At 40.3% G+C, this 21,971-nt stretch overlaps 2 protein-coding genes across 4 annotated transcripts in view; both read right to left on the reverse strand.

Annotated features, from left to right (window-relative positions):
- Positions 1-941: 941 nt before the first annotated feature.
- Positions 942-9,103, reverse strand: LOC117463525 (ice-structuring glycoprotein-like). The gene is made up of 11 exons (XM_071206482.1): positions 8,957-9,103; positions 7,056-7,109; positions 4,936-5,574; positions 4,770-4,853; positions 4,510-4,563; positions 4,066-4,095; positions 3,921-3,965; positions 3,662-3,760; positions 3,336-3,360; positions 3,157-3,239; positions 942-1,708 (listed from the first exon to the last, which is right to left on the reverse strand). The coding sequence occupies exons 1-11, from the start codon at positions 9,015-9,017 to the stop codon at positions 1,695-1,697; spliced, it is 1,188 nt and encodes a 395-aa protein (XP_071062583.1). The 5' UTR covers positions 9,018-9,103; the 3' UTR covers positions 942-1,694.
- Positions 9,104-11,323: 2,220 nt separating this feature from the next.
- The window catches only part of LOC117463462 (protein phosphatase 3 catalytic subunit alpha), a 66,826-nt gene continuing 56,178 nt past the window's right edge, over positions 11,324-21,971 (reverse strand). The window contains exons 11-14 of one of the 3 annotated variants that reach the window (XM_071206613.1): positions 19,895-19,979; positions 19,204-19,301; positions 16,676-16,705; positions 11,324-13,079 (exon numbers count right to left, since the gene is read on the reverse strand). In XM_071206613.1, coding sequence (XP_071062714.1) covers positions 12,871-13,079; positions 16,676-16,705; positions 19,204-19,301; positions 19,895-19,979 — 422 coding nt within the window. In that variant the 3' untranslated portion in view covers positions 11,324-12,870. Of the gene's footprint in view, positions 13,080-16,675; positions 16,706-19,203; positions 19,302-19,894; positions 19,980-21,396; positions 21,424-21,971 lie in introns of all 3 variants that reach the window. The other 2 variants (XM_034105701.2, XM_034105702.1) reach the window with 2 other exon arrangements.

Genomic DNA, 21,971 nt, shown 5'->3' on the forward strand with positions numbered 1-21,971 from the left:
CGGTGCCCACCTGCCAAAGTCTCTGTCTCTGGAAATGTGCCCACAGTGGGAGCTGTCGGCCAGTCTCAGCTTACAAAGGCCACAGTCCTTATCACCCTGTGTGGAATCGATTCACAATGTGGGTCATACCTACAAAATGGCCGAAGCCAATTTAATTTAATTAGTTGCATGAAAAATCACCATGTCCAGATGTGGTTTAGAGCCTATCTGTCTGTCCCTGGGTTATGAAGATCAATCAGAGGGAGATTTTTACACCGGTTGCCTACATCTCACTTCCACAAGAGAGAGGGGCAGAAACATGGAGGCTCTTCGTGTTCACTGTCGGCCCCCTCTGGTGGAAAGTCACTGAAAGGACAATGGTGGCCCGCAGAGCCAAGTCATAAGCCTCAAGTCTTAACATTCAGGTCTCAAGTCACTGTGGGAGTCAAAAAAGTCACAACGAGGCCCCTGCTGTAAGTCAAGGTTAAGTTATCTGATTATCTACCTCCATTAACTTAAGTACTTTTATAATGCTGCTACTTATTTATACGTGTAGCCATGTGCTTTCCTCTTTATTAAATATGTCTACTCCTTTTATCTTTTAATCGTCCAAGCCTTTTATCCGTACGTTGTCATTGGCTGAAACAATGTACATTTCACCGCTGTTGGACAATTAAAGGGTTTCTGATTGTAAATTGCATGGAGGCAGCTACGTCACTTTTCTGCCACATACAGGTCAAAGAATACAGCTACTGAAGATACTGAAGCTTATTCAAGTTCATCGTATCTTATTAACGGTGAGATCCAGATAGGAAGCGTTGGGAGGGAGGGTCTTAAGTCTTTTAAGTGACAGGAACTTGGTGACAGGAAGCTGGCAGCCTACCCTTATCTGATCCTCTACCTGCAGGAAAACATGATAGGATGCACTTTGAAAGCATTGCATTTCATATCTGGAAGCCACAAACCTTGCTCTTGTGATTTATTGAGAAAATGTAAATGGAGAGCAACACATTCCAGTCGAATAGCATTTCCAGTGTCTTTGTATACAACCCGTCTTTACATTTACCGACAAAACAAAGAAGTAAATCACCATCAATACAAACAGCTGTGTACTTTAAAAAGCTTTCAGTAGAAACAACTGGTGAAATATTTAACATCTTAACTGATACATGAAAAGCACAAATGAGCAGCTTAAAAGAGCCTGTGCTTAGTGAAATTGACACAAAACAAACAAAGCAAAAAAAACTACAAAAAAAACCTAGCAGTTCAAGGCACATGTGATAAGCAACAACCAAAGGGTAATTATAAAACGATGAAATCAACAGATGAATTACATCAAACATATGATGATCTGAGGTCAGTGCACTGTACAGGAAGGTGTTTAGTGACAAACATGTCGACAGAGATCTGCAGCTGTGTTTGTCAACAGTATACTGAAATAAAGGGTGCTTTTATTTCTGTTCCACAGGCTGACAGTATTTAGCCTAGGTTATCAATATAAAGATTTCCTGAATAAAATATATTGAAATTGAAAATAGGTTCACTTACTCTGAAATGTATCAATACACCCTGATTTCAGCATACAGAATCATACATACTTTTTGCATGTTTTCACTAAATCACGAGAAAATTCAAAGAAATCAAACAGTTCTTCCAGATCATCATTGTGTGGGCGACAGGTGTGAGGCACACACTGTTCTTGATGTCCTCCTTTTTTATCTGGCAGCAGCTGAAACATACACAACAACAGAGGAAAGTGATGAAACACCAGCAGGATAAAGCCGCATCTGTGTGATCAAAACTTCATCCAACTCCAGAAATTATGAAAAACATGTGCAATGTTGTCAATCCAACACTAGGAGGCGGTGCTGCATTGACTCAGTACATGACTGCATGTCACCATGTATGGAAGCACATTGATGACTTTATTTACAATGAAAATAAAAACGTCATGTTCCCCTAGACAGGTGTCCCGCCTACAGAGAATGATTGACATCCTAACAGAAGACCCGCCTTAATGAGAGGACTGACGGATTGCAGTTTGACATCAAAAGAGCCTGGTGATATATCAAAAAATTAAAAATCGATGTCTTTTGGGGAATTGTGCTTCTTTATTTAGATATTTATTGTACGTTGCTCTGTTTGATATTTCTGGTCACTGAACTGTTACCTGAGCAAAATTCTATAAAACTGTGACCCGAAATAAAGAATACAAAAAAGAACATAAAAATGTAAATGATAGGTACTTTTTCGATTTAAATATATTGTAAAGCAGGTCAAGTTTTTAAAAAGTAAATGTGAATTGCCAACATTTACAGTCTTAAAAAAACCCGGCATTTAATGTTTTATTGTGACGTAAAAAAGACAACAACTTACAACAACAATCCTACTTGTTCCCGCATTCTGACTCAAAAAGTCATCTTACATTTTTCTGAAGCCAAACTGTACATCATTAAATCATTATATTACATTAAAGTTAGGACAGTTAGGGTAGAGATACTTTTTTTAAGTCAGTAAAAAAGCAGTTTTGGGAATTAGCTTGGTGCGTGGGATTGTGAGGTGTTTATCTGTGTGCAGCGCGGTATATGAGCAACGAGTTCTGCACTCAGATAAGAGTTTATAAAGCCAAAGAATCCAGTAATCTGTAGCAACATAAACACCGTCTTCCTCAGCGAAATTCCTAAAACATGACTCTATTTCCTTCTGAAGCCCAAAGTCATCCCGGCCTGATTTTATTAGGGAAGGAAGATAGGACAATTAGTTTAGATGTTCTATTATTTTCTTTGTTGGGGTGAAGGGGTAGTGAGTGTGTCTATACACCACAGATGACATGTATGAGGACCACCCCACTAACACACACACACACACACACACACGCCCGCAGCGTCTGGGCCACTCTGACATTTACCGAGCGCACAATAGCTCCTGTCCAAAATAATCTGTGTTTATGTTAGGAAGTCCCTATCTTTCAGGCCCTGCTGCTTGTTCGAGGGCGGGGGCGCAAAATCACAGGAAACACCTTCTGTTGCTCAGCTAAGCCCCACAAGCCCATGCAGTACAATAAGATATTAAAAGCCTGTAACTTCCCTGAACGTCTGGAGGAACGACTTCACCAAACTGATGGAAGAATGGACAAACAAAATGAACTCTCGCTGGACATAGACGGAAGCAGCTCACCATTCTCGTCCCCGCCTGATGACTTCACTCCGAGGAGCATGACTCCATCTTTGGTGCTTTCCGGCCTGCTCTGGAAAGATGCGCTGTGGGGAGACAAAGGGATGGATGTTTTTCAACTTTACAAATGCCCTTGCAAAGAGAGTACAGAATTATATATTTAAATAAAGTATTAAACTCACTTCTCATTTCCAGTATCAATAGTTTCTGTGGAAGAGAAGACAGGAAAATACGTTAACAAACCCAAATAGTATTCAATATAAAAAATATCTTGCAATAAGTTGAATAATGTATGAATATAGGAACCTTTGTTTACATATCATTTGTTTAAGTTAGTCTATCACAGTGTTTTTAGAGTTCACTGTGTGTCCCTGTCGCCTAAAAAAAGACTTATCCCATAGTTAACCTAATCATGGTTTGGGTTTAAATAGTCATGTATGTAACTTAAGTTAATGTTCAGTGTTTTATGGAAAGTTTTAGACTGGTGTGATACGTGTTGTACTCTCACCTGTGTGATCGTGGATCTTCTTGCATTGGAACTTGAGGAGGATGAAAGCAGCAGCTGCGACCAGCAGGACGGGCAGCACGATCCACCACAGCCTCTTGTCTGAGGGGGAAAGATACGATCATCAACATTAATCTGATTTGAACATCTGACCAAATGGCAGACCATTTTTTCAATTGCTTCCCTTCTGGAACTTTGCATATCTTTTGGCACAGTGTGTGGGGTATGACTTGGTATGACTAAGATGTGAGTAGTACATTACCTGATTTTGTGGGTTCTTCAGGAAGATCTTTGCCAGTTTGAGAACCTATCAAACAATGTGTATTTGAAGAAAAATAGTTGAGTTTTTGACAGGACTTCATATATTCACGGCTTCATTATGCAGTATGTTAGTACATTTAACTTACCTGCATCTTGACCTGTTTCATTTTGAAGTCCTGGAATCATTGCAGAGGTGTTTCGTACGATGGGATTGAAATTATGGAATTCATTATTTGAATAAAGCTATTCAAACACTAGTCAAGCAAGAAGAAGAAGAAGAAGAAGAAGAAGAAGAACAACAACAACAACAACAACAACAACAACAAAGACAACAACAAGTGATGTTATTTTGTTATATACATACATTTGTTTTGTTTTTCAGTGCTTTCATCTCCTTTAAATACATTTAAATACTGATTAAAGACTGCTTTCATATAAAGAATCAACCCATTGTCACACCAGAATATATATTTTGAATAATTGATATAAATATATTTATAATATCATGTATTAAGGTTTACAAGATTTAATAATTTATCTAAAATGCTGGCTCATTACTGATGATGTATCTGCTCCGAATTTCTTCTCACCTGGATTCTCATCGGTCGTGTTGGGGTTTACTGATCTCGGTTGGAAAGGTTTATCTGTCACAGGTAAAATAGAAAAGAGAAAGGAATTCATTTAAATACACATTTCGGACAAGATCCTACTAAGGCACTTTTCTCTTCACGGTCAACTTTGCAAAAGCACATTCTTTGGGATGCAAACAGAATTCATTTATATAAACTGATTTAGAGCTCAATATTATACCAAAACCCTTTAAAAAATAGAAACACAAAGAAAAACGTACATCCAGTTTCAGTCCCGTTGACCTTCTTGTCTGTAGATGTTGCTGCAGGTGTAGCAGTCTTATGGGCTTGGGTCGTAACCTTGGCTTTACCATGGACAAAATAAAAAAATAGAAATTAAAGACCTTCTTCCATTTATTTATCGACTTAAGATATATGCACACTCACTCTCATCAGGACTTTTGGAGGTGGCATCAATAGTGGCAGTGGTAGATACAAGGGTTGGTGTTGCTGGGGGGGTTGATGCTGCTGCTGCTGCTGCTGGTGCTGTTGCTGCTGGTGATGCTGTTGTTGCTGCTGGTGCTGCTGTTGCTGCTGCTGCTGGTGATGCTGTTGCTGCTGCTGCTGGTGATGCTGTTGCTGCTGTTGCTGCTGCTGCTGCTGCTGCTGCTGGTGCTGTTGCTGCTGCTGGTGCTGTTGCTGCTGCTGCTGCTGCTGCTGCTGCTGCTGCTGCTGGTGCTGTTGCTGCTGCTGGTGCTGTTGCTGCTGCTGCTGCTGCTGCTGCTGCTGCTGGTGCTGCTGCTGCTGCTGGTGCTGCTGCTGCTGCTGCTGCTGCTGCTGCTGCTGGTGCTGTTGCTGCTGCTGGTGCTGTTGCTGCTGCTGCTGCTGCTGCTGCTGCTGCTGCTGCTGCTGCTGCTGCTGCTGCTGCTGTTGGTGATGCTGTTGTTGCTGCTGGTGATGCTGTTGCTGCTGCTGTTGCTGCTGCTGGTGTTGCTGTTGTTGCTGCTGTGGTTGCTGTTGGTGTTGCTGTTGGTGTTTTGGTTGTAGTTGTTGTTAGAGGTGCACTTGTGACTTCTTTTGGGGTTGCTAATATGCAAAAGAGAGATATATTTGGCATATGAAAGATTGCACAAGATCTTCAGAAAACTCAAGGAAAGAAAAGATGCACGAAAGTCAAATTGCAATTAGCTTTACAAGTCAAACAATTGACAAAAAACAACTTTATTTTTGGCGGAAAGTTGGATGAGAAGATCAATAACACTTAGCACATGTCCGTTAAATGTAATGCCAGTTAGCTTAGCTTAGCAAAAGGATAGGAAGTGGGGAAACAGCTAGACCGAGTCTGACCACAGGTAAGAAAATCCACCAACCAACAAGCAAACTATTTAACATGTTACATATTAAATTATACTGTTTTTTTCTGTCTCCCAATAAATGCAGTTGCCAGCCAACTAGAAACGTGTAGAAGTTACTGCTCCTGACTAAGAAATTGTCCAGTAAACCCTGCAAAATGGCCCATTTTAATTGATACATTATGTCTTTTGTACAAATGAAAACACATGTAAATAATCAACCCAGTCTCATGGCATTTCGTGTTATAGTCACGAAATTAATTTAATCTATTGATTTGTGTCACACAGAACGATTTTAAAAGCAATGTATTTCTATCGGTAGTATGTTTCGTGCCTGCACCACGTATTTTTGTCCGGTCGGGTCTTGGAAGACCGGAAGCTGTGTGGTTCATACAAATATTTTCTTACTCAATATCTTACCCTAGGCCTAACCCTTTTATTTTAAATAGTATAATGTTGGAGTTTTTTTGCCGTCCACGAGGAAAAGAAATGGGGCTCAGAGCCTCAGAATACTGAAATCTGTATTTTTTAAATCTTTTTTCCTTCTAATTTGTTATTATTTACATTGCTTTTAAAATCGTTCTGTGTGACACGAAAAAAAACCGGGGAAATCGTGTTGGTGAACACGAATCAATAGGATAATTTCGTGACTACAACACGAAATGCCGTGAGACTGTGTTGAAATAATTGACCTACGAACGTGCTGCTAAACAGAGTTTTTCAACGTGGAACCTTTCCAGGCTAGTTTCACCCTGATTCCAACAATCTACTGACTATTCAAACACGCATTTTATTTCACAGCATGATTACATAGGAAATCAATTCAAACATGTGAATTGATTGCTTATATGTTGTGCTGGGCAACACAAATGACGAGTTTATCTTGATGTCACTGACTTTGAGAATCAAGAAAGGAGAAAAAAGGCTATTGTAGCCCTCATGGGTAACTGGAGCTCTACGATGGTCACCATATTTGCACAAAGAGTGGGCCAAAAAGAAGATTTGGAAAAAATAACACAAGCAGGGTGGACCATCTGGTAAGTGCTCAAAGTGAGTCACTTGAATCCAGCTAGCGGGTGGACTTTACAATGAACCACGTTAGCACTAGCATTAACCTAAATTAGCACAACCAATGGTTTTCCCAGCATACTTGTCTTACTCTCCACCAGAGTTTACCAAGTGTAAAACTATTCCTTAGATGCCATAGCTACTTACTTGTTGACAGCTTTGCATCTGCTGTTGTTATTTGCATCTTCTCTGCTGAAGAAACTGTAAAGAAGAAACACAACTTATTTATTTTAGGTGAATTCAGTGACCAAAAGCTATTGTCCAGCATGGTGACTATGATTTATATGAGCGGGATATTAAAATATAATGTGCTATCTAGGAATTCACAATGCTCCATTTCGTCGGCACCAGAATCAGTTTGTCTACGCAAAACATTTCCTCAGACAGATTCTCTATTTTAAGTTCACGGTTGCATATTTTCATTATTCCTGTTTGGCAAGGCTTTAAAGCCCGGCGTGTGAGACAAAGGCGTGCCAGCTCCAAGTGTCAGAGTAGAAGTGGAGGTTGTGGAGTGTTGAGGTGGATATCCTCTGCTTGAAGCCCTGCAGCAGTGTGAAGCTGCATCCTGTCCCATACATACTATTGGCATCCTCTGACCTCAGCAGCCAAGCATCCTGTCTTCATTGCTGTCAGTTAGGATCCCACTCAACATATATCTCACCAGAGCACTCACTGAAGCCAAGTCAACTCCTCAAATCTCTATGGCATTGAAGTTATTTTGGGATAATTCCAAGGGAAGTTTCAGTCCTCTTAAAACAAGGGTCCAAGTTTCACATATTCTAGAGCTAGTCTACCTATTTGAGACAAAGTGATACTTCAAGTATTTTGTATCAGGTGTCAAGCAAAGTCTCAATTCTGTTGGTATTTTGGAGTAAGTCTCAACACCTCAAAGTCGTTTGAGACAAGTCCAAGTCAAACCTTTGTAGTTTTTTTGGATCATGTGTCAATTATCAATTTTCAAGTGGTGAAGTTGTATGCCATTACACACAAGTATCAACCATTTGGAGTCAAGAAAAGTCCTTTAAGTGGAGTCTCAAGTTAGGTCTCCAGTATTTTGGAGCCTGTCTTAGGCGTTAAATCCTTTACGAAATTTGACTTGTAGCAAATCTTAAATCAATCACAAATACTGTAAGTAATTTGAGACAAGTTCAAGTCAACTTAAGTCTCAAGTATTTGTTGAAAATGTCAATTAAAGCTCTGAAAGTTGTGTGGAAAGAAAACCTCTGCTGCCGTGCGGGCTGTTGGGCGAGGGTGTTTCCTCCAGATGTTTACCACCAAACGCTGGAAGTAGATTTGTTTCCAGTTGGGACACTTGGGTCTCAGGACAAAGATCTGTTGTCTCTGTGAGAGAGGGCGCGCTTTGGTTCCCACTGCCTATCTGCTGTCAGATCACCTATCTGCCCGGCGCAGGACAGATAAAAGGTCTTTTGGCTCAGCACAGGGAAAACAAACAAATCCTGAGCCACCCTCTTTTTCTCTCTCCATCAACCATGAGACACACCCTTGTCACTTTTGCTCCTTAAATTTAGACTTGTGCTTGATATCTAATGCTTCTAATTAAAAAAAAAAATCTACCTTTCCTTTTGCTTTTTTCGTACTTGTTAGTACAAAGCACAACCAAGGGCTCACACACACATACTGTACACACACTGCTTATCTCACGCTGAATGAACGGAAACACACGGAGTGGATGTCGTTCGGAGTGTCTTCTGAACAACACTGGGATACTAATCTTTGCAAAACTAAATCACAGAGAATAAAACATGAGTACAACTTCTATTATCAAATTTAAGAACAACTTTTGCTGAAAAGACACCAAAAAAGTTTTACACTCGAGCAAATACGTTTGACAGTTTAGCCCAGGTGTGGAAATGTTTTTGACACCATTAAATAAGAAACACATCAGTAATAAGGATGTTTTACCTTCTGCACTCACACAGCACAGAACAAGACTGAAGCTATCTTAGACTTTAAGGGCCCTCAGCTCTGATTCTGTTAAATCTAAGACCAATTCAACAGCATGTATCCCAGCCACAAGTGTTTCCTACCTGGTGTGAAGACATGGACAGACGCGAGCAGCAGCAGGACGAGAACCCTGATGGTCTTCATGGTGACTCTGCGTAAACTCCTTCGACTTCTTCTTCCTCAGACTCCAACTGAGCGGCCAGTGGAAAAGGTGCTGTGGCACTTCGCTGCTGTGGTTTTTTTCAGCACTTCCTTTAGATAACGGAGGGGAGGAAATACATCGGCTTCCCTTCCTGACGTAAAACTGGGCGGATGTGGAGACCAGCCCAGAGCAGCCAGTGGGTACGAATGACCATTTAATCTCACATTTGACAAATGTTTTTCGAATGCATCGTCAACTCCCATCACTTATTTTTTCCTGTCCTGACACCACTTACCAGTTGGGAGGAGACAGTGCTGGTGATGGGTAGAGCAGGTCAGCTTAGCTTTATATAAACACTCTGGAATCCAAGAATTCTATGTAATTAATTATAAGATGAGGAACTTGGAAGTACTTTGGAAAAGAATATTAAAAAACAGAAAGACACAGCGACACACTTTTTTAAGATCTTTTCCAACTGTCACATGCATTCATCAACAAAACATATTAGGAACACTTTTTTATAACAACTTAGTGTTAAACACTCTCTCTAAATTGAATAACCTGTACATATAGTATCCATAACACATTTCCACTTTATTTTTTCTAAATAAAATGCTTATTTTAAGACCTGTATTGCTTAATCCCATCACTTTTCTATACTCTTTCTGTCATGCTCTTGAATCAGTTTTTTTTTTTAAATTGTCTAATTATTACTATTAAATGTGTTATCAAATCAGGCCAATACAGAATAACTGTCATTGATGGAACCCTTGAAAACAAGATCTTAATGGGCTATTCCTGGTTAAAGTGGACCTATCATGCTATATTTTAAACATATATTGTAGGGCCATACCTATATAAAACATGTCTGTGAAGTTATTTTTTCAAAATACCAAACAGATCATGCATTTTAGCCATGCCTCATTTTGCTCTATTTGCTCTTTTCCAGCCCTGTTTTTGCAAGGGCTGATTCTGAGAAGTCTTCTTCGCTGCTTTTGTGGCAGACTACAGCACCACCTACAGGCCTGGCATATGTACTACAGCGTCTCCAGCACTTTCGAGCGGCAATGGCCGTGGCTGTCTCCTCCTGATAGGTGGAGAGTTGCCCATAGGCGGAGCTCCTCGTTACTGACGTCAGACAAATTCAAATCTGTATCAGCTCCGTTTTTAGAGATTTGGATACGGAGGAAAAGAGAGAGGGTTGTGTTTTCTGACACTTGGTGAGTTCCCTGACACACCGGGGACACATTCATGTATAAAAGACGTACAAAAGTGCATTTTGCATGATAGGTCCCCTTTAAATTTTCCAAGAACAAAATCATTTTTATTTAATAACTGTTGAAGCAGGTGATGAAGAAGTACGTCGTTACAGGGGGGCTGCTAAAATACAAGCATTGACGTTTTACCATTCATTGTTTATGTCACAATGCCTCCAGTGTCTTTGACTGTTTTCTATTCACGAGTCCAGCGGTTGGTTTGATGTGTTTTTTGTAAACATCTTATCATTGTGTATGATAATCATGGTTTTTGATCTACGGACACAGCACTAAGAACAACTTCCCTCCCACTTGACATTGACATTTATATTTTCATTTTGCAGAGTCTTTATCTTAGTTTCTTTTCATATAAACCCTCCGAGGATACAAAATCTAGCTCTTGTTTTCCTGGCACTCTCGAAAAAAACAGGATGCCAGAGTTTTCTTCCTTTCATTTGAGCATTGTGTTTGATTTCAGCTCAAGAGACCAACGAGAGACACTTGAGGACAAGCAAGTGAAGGCTGCTCAGTAAAATATGTCGGAGTACTTTATTTGTTGACTGGAAAGTAGATTTCTCTGATGTGTTTACTCGAAGATGGGAGGTTTAATTTCCAACACAGCAGAGTTATTAAAGCATCGATATCAAATCTTGCCACATTTTGAACTTTGTCTGAAGGAGGAAGCCTGCAGATCTTGTGTACACAGGTATTATTGTGCGCGCTTAGCTCAAGTCATTGAGGTTGATGAAGAGGAAACACCTTTGTTGCCAAACTGCCAAGGAGCAGTTTCCCATCTGCACACCGGCCAAAATGCTTGAGAGGAAATGTAACAGCAAAACACGGAGACTCCTTCGCAGAACTCATAGTAGTGTGAGGATGCTAGCTCCATATACTGATTTTAAAGAACATTTCAGGTCTCTATACCTCTCTTGAACTCTGAAGTGATGATATAACATGTCTGTTAGCTACAGGTGTTTTCCTGTTCTCTCTTTTGGAAACAAACTATGATGTAGCTGAGTCACACACACATTCACACACACAGGAGAAGCGGGTTCATTTCAAGTTGAAATTCATGCACATTTTTATTGAACAGTTATATAAAATACTTTTCATAGTTGCAAGTGCATGCCTCATCTGCCAACAGTTTTGAAGTTAAATTACAAAAAGCAAGGCTTCATGTCGTGTAGTGAATTACTTGGGCACTTAAGCAGTTCTTAAAAAAGATCAAAGTTATTTATTTTTTTAGTTTCATCTTAAAGTATTGAGCAGTATCAAACCTGTAACTGATATACAAAGTAGAGTTCCAAATAATAATGGTAATAATAATAATAATAATCAAATTACACTTTCTGTGGCACATTTACAAAACAGAACAAAACTGATTTACCTGTTATATGACACAAACAGCTAATCATGCATTTTTGAGTTACACATGTAACCACACACCTCACAAGAATTGTCAAACATGCTTAATTGGACTGTGTGCACTTACAAGCGTAGGTTAAAAATATGATTTCTCATCCATCTTAGATAATTAAATGCTTCAATTACAAAAGAAGTTGAAGGCATAGAGCATCATGGTGTTAATTGAAAGTATGCAGGTATACGTTTCCAGTATATGTTCACTAAAGCGCAATATATCTCAAAACAGGCCTCCACAGCCAAGGTATTCAGATTTTCTATTTCCTTTGTTTGATTTTTATAAAACATGCATAGGCAGACACTTTAAGTTTATTGTATTTTCTTTTTTACACAATATAGGTTCTCTATTTTTACTTTGTTCGCAATACTTAAAAAGAGAAAAATGAACACTCAATTCCAGCAAGCCACGATAAATCTACCCCTCCCCCCTTCCAAAAGATACAAACAAAATAAACATATTTGCAAATGATAGATAGGTAAATGTAAATTCCAGTTATGAAACTCAAGAAAATAGGTATTCATTACCGAGTTATTTAGCCATTATACAGAAAAATCAGGTCAAAGCACACACCAAAAGAACCTGAGGTAAGCATAATATGTACAAAACCATAAAATGTTCCAATATTTGGCATTTCGACAACATTGCAACATTCTTTTTAAGACTGCCTAATTAATTTCAGAGCTATTTTATAAGAGTAGCAAAAAAAAGTAATCAATAAATAGTCCTTATTTAGTTTGTACACCCTTATATGTTAAAAACACGATCTCATGTTCTGTCCTTTTTAGTGCTGTATTTTTGTAAACGTACAATAGTTAGTAAGAAGTTACACGGCTTTCTGTGTAAATGAGCAAAGGGTCTTTCAAGAAATAAAAGAAAATGATTCACCTTTAAGATCTCTTTCTCTCCGACTATCCGCAGGGGGGTGGAGGATCGAGCTCACTAAAGGCCTGAGCTTCAGAACTGTGACCCGGCAATAACTTAGCAGATTTTATTATGAACTAATATTTAGAAGGCATATCCAAAGACTAGAAAGTGAGATGGGCCCCCAGCGTGAGCCATAGATGCCTCCCCCCTCCACAATCCAACTCTCCCCCTTCTTTGCTCCTCCTGCGGTGGGGGCCGTGATGAGACTGGGGGCTGGGCGGCCCCTCTGGCCAAAGAGGCTCCGCGCTGCCTTCACTGGATGTTGCCGTCGCTGCTGGTGCTGCCCTTGGCGTCCGTGCCGTTGGTCTCCGAGGACAACGCCTTGTTGAGCGAGTTGAGGCTGGCGTCGGACGAGTTGAGGCTGGCGTCTCGCCGCGGCGGCATCCTCTCGTTGATGCGGTCCAGACCCTTGGCCTCTGCGAAGCTGGTGATCTTGTGCTGGGGCGAGAAGCCTTTGATGGCTGTTGAGATGCAAGAAACAAAAGGGGGAAATAGTGGAGAAATCAGGAGTGGTTTGAGAGGGCAGGGATGAAATGACTAATAGAAGGGTCACACGCTCACATTCACCCACACATCACCAGATTTATCTTTGGTTTGGTCTCATGGAATGGTTGTAAATATTGAACTGAGAAAAGGGCAACACTCAGACGGCGTCTATCCAAGTTATCCATGAGAGATGAGTATGTGAAGGCATGTTAACAGTAATGGTACCTGCATCATGTGATCCCTAAAGAGCTTTCTTTAAAGGAGTAGTTTGTCATTTTGGAAAATATGCTTATTTACTTTCTAAGGTCACGGATGATAATAATAAACAAAGTAAGCATACATTAGAAACGGTGAAATAGCCTGGCTCTGATAATCAGCCAATTGGCTCATTTAAATTACATTATTCAACACGTTCAATTATGTTTTTGTTATCCGTTCTGAAATCTATAATTATGTGGAATTACATTTGAGTAGTCGTGTTTACGCTCGAAGCTTAGAAACTGTAGACCCAAAGCAAAGAAACAGATATGAGAGACGTACTGATCTTCACATTAAAAAAGCCTCTACCCAACAGAGGCATGGCAAATAAACTAAACAAAAATATCACTCACCTCTGCTCTGAATAATAGATATCAATGGCATTACTGCGAAGGGGAACAACTGAAGAAGTAGATCTGCTCTGTCTTAGTCGAGGTGGAAATGAGAAATAAAGCTTCCCGTCTTGGTTCGGACTACAGAGCCTCCGTGTTGTTGTAAACATGCAATTAATCAATTCACAAGTTGACTTTGACTGATCGCCTCGCGAAAGCTGAGAAAAATACACCCGTTTCTTGAAATGTATTACTTTTTCACCATGTAGCATTTGCTTTGTATGTTGAACTCTTAACAATAACATACATTCACAAATAAATCTACCTTATCCCTCAGTTAGGAAGTAAACAAGCATATTTCCCCAAATGTCCACATATGTGTTTATGATGACACATCTGAATATTCATTTGTCTGAACTAAACTGTGTTCAAATGTGTTTTTTATGAACAACAGCCTATATCGTACAGCATATTACATAATCGTCACTTTGAATGTTTAGTCGTTAAATAACAGATAAACAATTAATAAAACACACATTTTTGTGAAATGACAACACAATAACACATTATAAAGAGTTACAAAATGATAAACTGCACAGACGAAAGGATCAGATAATCCTTCTAAATCTAAAGAGGGTTCTACTGGAATCAGGGTCTACAGGTTTTCACCGTGCCATCAATCTGGGCTTCAATCTGAGAAAACTGGACCGTTTAATAATGGCAGCATATTCAAATAATATTTTAACTCGGGCACATTGCAGAACACCTGAGGACCCCAAACATCCAGATCACCCCGTCACGTCACAGATTAAAAAACGACAAAAGGGGAGAATGGTAAAGAAGAGACAAATAAATAACGAGGGAGGGGGGAAACAAATACCAGAGTGGAGCCCACTGAGACATTCACTTTCACAAAATAGAACCACGTTGAGACTGAGCTCACGTACAGAGACACTACAGAGGAACGGGGGTGCCAACACCTTGTTTGGTCTGCTGGAGCATGCAGCAATAACTTAAGGGTTCACGGGAGTGTTTGAAGGGTGGGGGTCACAATGTGATTTAGCCTCAAGTTCAATCAAAAGTAGATTCAATTCAGAGTTAGAATAAACATCCGTCAACTCAACACCGATTCCTTCATTTCAAATGGGATTCATACGGAGGCTCCGAGAGACAAGTGAGAACATAAAGAGATCTAGGGATACATTTTGTAAATCGGATCAAAAATGTTTCTGGTTTAAGAAGAGGTGAAAAAAGTTGATTTAAAAAAAAAAAAAGCAAGATCTTTTTTGTAAGCGCTTGTTGTTGTAATACTAATTTAAGCCACAAGAGGCTCACGTACACCAATACCAAATATTTTAAATAGGACTAAAAGCAACTTGATAAGGAACAATATATGTACCTTGAGTTAAAAATTGATGGAAAAACTCCTGAAAGAAAACAAATATTTCTAGTCCTATTTAGAACACGTTTACTTCAGCCTCTTGTGGCCAAAACAAGTATTACAACAACAAACTCGACAAAATGAACTTTCATTTGCTTAAACATAAGACTTTAAAAAAAAGAAATACTCTTGACCACTTGTTCTTGACTGTCAAACAGCAGAGAAAACTATTTTGATCAGACTTAAAAAATGGAACACTAGATATGACTTTCTTACTTCCTCTTGATGGCTTCTGTAGCTGTTCATTGCTACTCCAATAGTCAGCTTGATTGAGTTTCATCTAGCCAATTATAACTCTAAAAAGGATTCAAATATTGTGACTTCCATCTTTCATAAAGCTCTAAATGGGGATCGCTACGATTGTAAAGATGACCCTTTACTAGAAAGAAGGGGTGGGCATCATTTTAGACGATACATTGGGGAGTGTGGGGAGGGGCATGATGGGTAGCGTAGTTGTGTTGCTGCATAGCACAGGTCAGACACAGGTTATTAGCAGCTCACAGGAAAGAAACACGACACAGCAGGGCCACAGAGGATCCACACGAGAGAGAAGCAGAGAAGTGTCTCGACTGTCCTCTGTGAGGCTAGAGAGGAAGTGCCGCACAATTCCAACGTAAATAGCAGCTGGCAGGCTACTATTTAGCGCACAGTTGAGGTTGTTCTTGCGCCAAATGCAATGTTGATAAAAATGCTTTTTGAGGGAGATTTACATTTGCATTTCAAAGCCTCCTGTGGAGCGTTTGTCTCTATTAATCCAGATTCAACTCGAAAAGAAACTGTAGTATTATTATATTAATACACCAGCAACAACAAGTCACAACTGCTTCAGTCGTCTCAAAGGGGAAACACATTTATAAACTTTCATAGCAAGACTTCACTGTATTGTGTGAGCAGAGCAGAGCAGGGGGAACACTATCTAAACACTCACTAAAGTATGGGAGTCATTTAAATACTTTGTTTAATGTACCTCTCATCTCTGGCTATCTTCCAACAGCTTTGGATAAAAGTGCGACTTTCCACCCAAATGTATCAACAAGATCTACCAAGCACTGTATGACTTCTAGATATTGTCGTGGTCCAACGGGTGCCACTTGTATCTGTTCAAAGCTAATTATAAATGCCAGATTACGCACACTTACCTACATCTCTCTCATATGTCTTTTTAAAAAGGTGCACATACTCAACTGCAACTACTGAATTGTCTTATAATCCTCCATTAAACAGTTAAAATGTGTATAATGTTACTAGGACTTGAGAGTACTTGAGAATAACCTGAATGTTTTCATGCTTTGCGCTCACTCAATATCACAGTGTGACTTCAAAGTCTGTGCTATGAAGTCCATTCCCCTTTAAAACATGGCCTGACCACAGGAGTTGCTAATGACGCACTTCTTTTTCTCTGTTAATACTATGCTACATTTCGTTAGCTCAAACACCCAACACACTCTAATCAAGCACCAGCGAGATGAATGAAAACCCAGCGGAGCCCCCCGTCTATTGCCATGAAAAGCAACAGAAGAGGGCGGCCGGACCCATTTACCTTCGTCAGCCTCAATAGCTTCAATAGTAGCTGAAGAGAAGAAGAGGGGGGTAGCAAAACGAATGGGAGAAGTGAGCAGAGGAGGTCATTTAGTCCTAGGAACAAGTCAATGAGCAGCAAAGACAGCCAATGCCGACAACAAAGGTTAACGTCATCTCCACATGGTGTGACAAAGGACACATGATGTTAGCAGAGAGGGGGGGGGGCGGTGAAGGAGAGGGGTTAGCTTAGCTTTTTTTGATTATGGATTCCAGATCTGTAAAGGGAAGGTGACATGTGTTCGGCTGTGAACAACCTCAGAGAGGATCTTTGAGGTAATCAATGTGGTGATAGGAACAAATGAATACGGCAGGGACCAACATAGAGAACAACTACGACACGTTAAAGCAGGAAATATATTAGTTCTTGACTTTTGCGCACATGGAGAAGGGAGGACGGATGGAAACAGGAACACGGTTTCGGTGCATGTGACTGTGGGTTTTATGGTTTATTTGTTAATGTAAAATCGAAGCGCTGTAGACATGGAGCAGCGTCACTGTCGTGTGTGTGCAGCATGAAGCAGCATCTGGAACGGCAGGAGGAGCATCTTTTGATATGACATATCAAAAATGCTGGCTTACTTTTGTGAAGTGCAAGGGAGGGGTGGGGGTAACCTTTGTGCTTCAACCACTTACCAGTGTCGTACTTTAGCTCACACAGTACAGCTGTGTAAATCATGTTTCCACAGAGACACAGGGGTGACGGCTATACAGTACTGAAGACTACAGGACATACTACCATGGGGATGAGAGGACTACAGAAAGGCACGAGAGCTACAGACTGTAACAGAATGGTGATGAGTCAACATTACAGTAGAAGCACACTGGTGTCTGCTTACAGGAGGGGGGCAATGTGATTCTACTAATGTTGCAGCAGGAATCTCTGAACAACACCCTGCCTCCACCGCGTTCTCTTTAGTGTCAGCTGCATCCAGAAACTCTACTTTCACGACTATCATGTAAGATAATCCTTACAACTCCTACTATACATTTGCATCGGATATGCTTACATTTAGAGTGAGTGTATGAAACTATAGCTTTATTGTGTAATGTAAAACTAATGCAATAACAGTCTTGTTTTGTTGCCTCAACAAAGAGGAGAGCATCCCACCCCCCCTGATTGGAATACGTGGAGTTGCCACCTCGTGCAGATGTTATTTATCTCTTTCCTCTTTAATCTGAATATTAACATCCATCCTGCCATAATCAACACCGAAGCTTCCGGCACCTTCCAAAATCATGTGGTAGTCATATGTTTAATGCTATCTTCCTTCAAAGTGACACTGCGTACATTTTGAAATAACAAATAGGATATTATTTCATGTTAGAAATGAAAGTTTTGACTTATAAGCAATAAAATGCGCTTGCTAAATGGCCTTCATTGAGTGGTTTTGCTGCTATTGCTTATGTGGGACCAGAAGCGTCTTCACTTAGCATAACTTGTGATTTGAGTGTATGCTACATTATATCCAAGTTTAAAACATTGAGCACAAATAATCATACTTTAAAGTAAATTATTCTTAGAATGTAAAAACTACTACTGTGATATTTCTGTTTGTCACAGAGTCAAGGTGTGTACTTGGTAATGTGCTAGCTGATGTGTGAGAACCTGTGAGAGGCGAGGGAAGTCGTCTGGATTTCTGCTTGGTTTTGTAAAGGAAAGGCAGACAGCCTTTCATTCACAGTTGCTTGTGTCAATTCCAATGCATCCTTTGAATCCCAGAGAGTCCCGCGTCTGTCCCCGCGGAGCTCTGCTGAGATCCACCACTAAGCGCTCAAATTTGGACAATAAAGTGACCATTTCTGTCAGGAGTCCCAAGTCAATTTGAAGTGTTTGTAAAGGCGATTCCAGAAAGCCTTTACTTCCTGGCTGCAGCGGCATGTCAAACTCATTTAGGGAGTGTTTGGAATTCAACATAAGAGGGTGGACTGAACTCTAAACTTGTAATACTTAAATAACACAACAGAATACTTGCACAACCGATTATACCTGCGGTTTCTAGAAAGAAAGGAGAAAGAAAAAGATACAGGTAATATTTGAAATAAAACCAGTGGAATACAGAGAGACGAGGAGACAGGATATTAATGTGAAACATCAGGAGGGAGACACATTAGAGAAGACAAAGGGGCAAAGGAAATCTGCTATACGTCTTTGGCATTGTTAGTGAAGAGCAATCTGTAGGAACTATGACTGGATATTCTATCATTAAGAAGGCAAACGCTACATTAAAGAAAGCTGTTATTGCTTAGATGTATTCAACTAAAACATTCAGTATAAAAATACTCAGCTGCCAATCACATTTAACTACACTTACAGATTTACTTTGAGGCAGCACATTTCAAACCATCACTAAGGGGAAAAGGAAGAGAATCCCTAAACACTGAGCTGGCACTTTATTCAGGGTATTGCTGCGTAAGGGGGTTTTATGTGTGTGAGTGTCTGTTGTGGGGGCAAGGCTGGGGGTCTCGGGTACTTGATGACAGTCTTACCATTCTGCAGCTTCTCCTTGCCTCCGGACAGAACTCCGCTGGGCAGCATGCCGGTCGGGGTCAGGCCCTTCAGCGTCAGCACGCTCTCACTCTCCTCTCTGCAAACACAGGAATACATGTACTACTGAAGGTATTACAGTATTTTATCTTTAAGACATTTGATTGATAATCCTTTGTAATGAAAGCTGATTAATTTCTCCCCAAAAATGCCAGACAATTTATGAAAAAAACACATGTTTAACTTGTGGATCAGGCTGAAAACACTAGTGACATAATAGTACTTTATAAAAAAACTGAAAATGTTTTTTGCTGAGTTATAAAAGCAGTGATATTGAAGGGAAAAAGTGAGGTTGCAAACCAAACCAAAAGACAAACTGATACTGAGAGCTGAAGGCAACTGCAGAGTTTGTCACTTTAACTAAAAAAAAACAGGATAATGACTAAATATTATAAAAAAGGATATTTAAAACAGGACTTAATAAAATAGCTGAAAAAATAAAACACAAGATAATTCTGTGGGTTCGTAAAAACAAACGACAGCTTTAATATTCAGTCGTTTGATCTATTTTTCACACAAAAATATTGATAGGCGCCGCTTTCAATATGAAATGAAGTCTCTTGTAATGGACTTGTGTTGCATGTAAAGGCCCAATGGTCGAACATACAGCATTTCGTTTTCACGTCTGCGTACCTGAGCACAGAGAATACTCGGGCCATCTTGCCGATGGCGCGGATCTTGTTGCGGATGACCTCCTTGCGGGCAGAAGCTGTGGCACCTGGAGGGGTCAGAGGTCACACGCAGTCAAACACACTGTGACTCATGTACACTAAACCACGTCCTGTGGAAGTGTAATGAAGACCTTATTGTCTGGGTTTCCCATAACACTCAGTAAGTGTGCTAAGATGGCGCCAGTCTTTCGGGGGATTAGTTTGATCCAGAGGTGCATCCGGCCGACACGATGCAAACACAGCGTGGTTATTAAAGTTTGTGTCAAATAGTTTGAATCTGTCCACACATCACAACAACCGAGTCACTCAGCACTCAGGGCACTCATGCTGCCTGTCGAGTGGTGTTCAACTGGAGTCCTGTTACCTCCTACGCGCTGTTCTCCCCAGGTGCTACTTGTGCTTCTAAACCTTGTTACATCATGGTGTCCAAACGTGTCTGTTCAGCACATTGGATGAGAGCACTCCATATGGTTTTTCCTGTGCTGTGTTTTGTTTGCAGAGACCCAAACGGGAATGTTCCTGGACTGGAAAACTACACTTTGTTTAATTAAAGAGACCTTTCTGCAGAATAACAGTTTGAAGGCCCCAGGGAGCCCATTTGGAAAATGTATGAAGAATGGACATGAAGCTGATGTGTGTGTGTGTGTGTGTGTGTGTGGGGGGGGGGGGGGGGGGGGGGCTGGGAAAGGAAAGAGCTGTCCTCTCCTCCTCTGTTGGATACTCCATTATTACTAAACATGTATTTCTCTACAGGACTGAACCCCCGTTTCAGTTATGCTTACTTTAATGTAAATTACTTTAGCTAATGTGAACAATAGCGAAGAATAATCTTGTGCTTGTGTTCGGATATATGTGTGGCAGCTTATAAGGTTCATTGTAGGTGAAAAAAACATTTCAAAAAGTCGTATAGAGCCAGGAAAGAGAGCCAGAGAAAAACGTTGTATATAATATGAGATTAACGTGGTAATTTACAAGGAAATGAATGGAATATTCTTTGGGATTAAGGAGAAATGTATATCTAAAGTCAGGGAACTACATGGCTTCATTTGGCATGTTGGATTCGCCTCATCTCTCAAGTGTTCCGTCTCTGCTTCTCGCTAATGTATTATTTTATAATCCTATGCAATTTTACTTTCTTAAAGTTGACTACGTTAATCCCTAATTTTCGTAGCTTTTTCTTGGTATACTTTACCCTTCTTGGCTCTGTAATTTAGTTTTTTGTTTTTTTACTTTTAATGGTTCCTATCTGCATTGAAGGTCGCAGCTGAAGCACGTAACATTTCGGAGCCTTCTTTGTGGAAAGTAATGCAATAGAATAGATAAAATAGAAGATACATAAAAAGACTGAGTAGTAGCAGTAGAAGGAGCTTCAAACAGTGCCGTTAGTTGACAGACTTCGGAAACACAGAGAGCAAGCAGCGGACAAAGGTCCATCTACCTCTGCACACACCACTAATGTTTTACCTTTTTTGGGGGTATATATTAGCTGTCCTTCTCATGAAACACCCCCAGAAGACAAGAGAAAGGACAGAGAGATCAGTGGATGGCTGCAGAATGAAAGGTGGCGGAGAGGGGCCAGGCGGCCAAATAAAGAAGGCAAGAAAAGCACAACAAGTGAAAAGAAAAGAGTTGCCTTGAACACGAAACTCTGGAGAACATAAAAGAGAAATTAGAGGACCAAATAAATGACAACATCACAGCATGAGAGAAAGAAAGAGAAAGGAGGAGAATGCAAAGTGAATATGTGAGAAACAGCAGTGCAATGAGAGGATTGCACAGGCACAGAAAACAAGTTGAGGAGTGAGAAAGGTAAAGGAACAATCCGGATGTCAACAGAGTGAAAATAAACGGAACAAATGAGTGGAAATGGCTGCAAAATTGAAAAAGAGGTGAGCTTAAAGGAGGGTAGGTAAGAATGGAGAAACAGGCTGGAGTGTGCTAGAATTTGAAAGTACACAACAGGAAGAAATCTGCCCCTTCCTTCAGACTTCCTTACAGAGCCCCTCCTCCAACACACACGAACGCGCACATGACCAATG

This window comes from Pseudochaenichthys georgianus, chromosome 18, assembly GCF_902827115.2.
Source record: "Pseudochaenichthys georgianus chromosome 18, fPseGeo1.2, whole genome shotgun sequence".
Taxonomy (NCBI): domain Eukaryota; kingdom Metazoa; phylum Chordata; class Actinopteri; order Perciformes; family Channichthyidae; genus Pseudochaenichthys; species Pseudochaenichthys georgianus.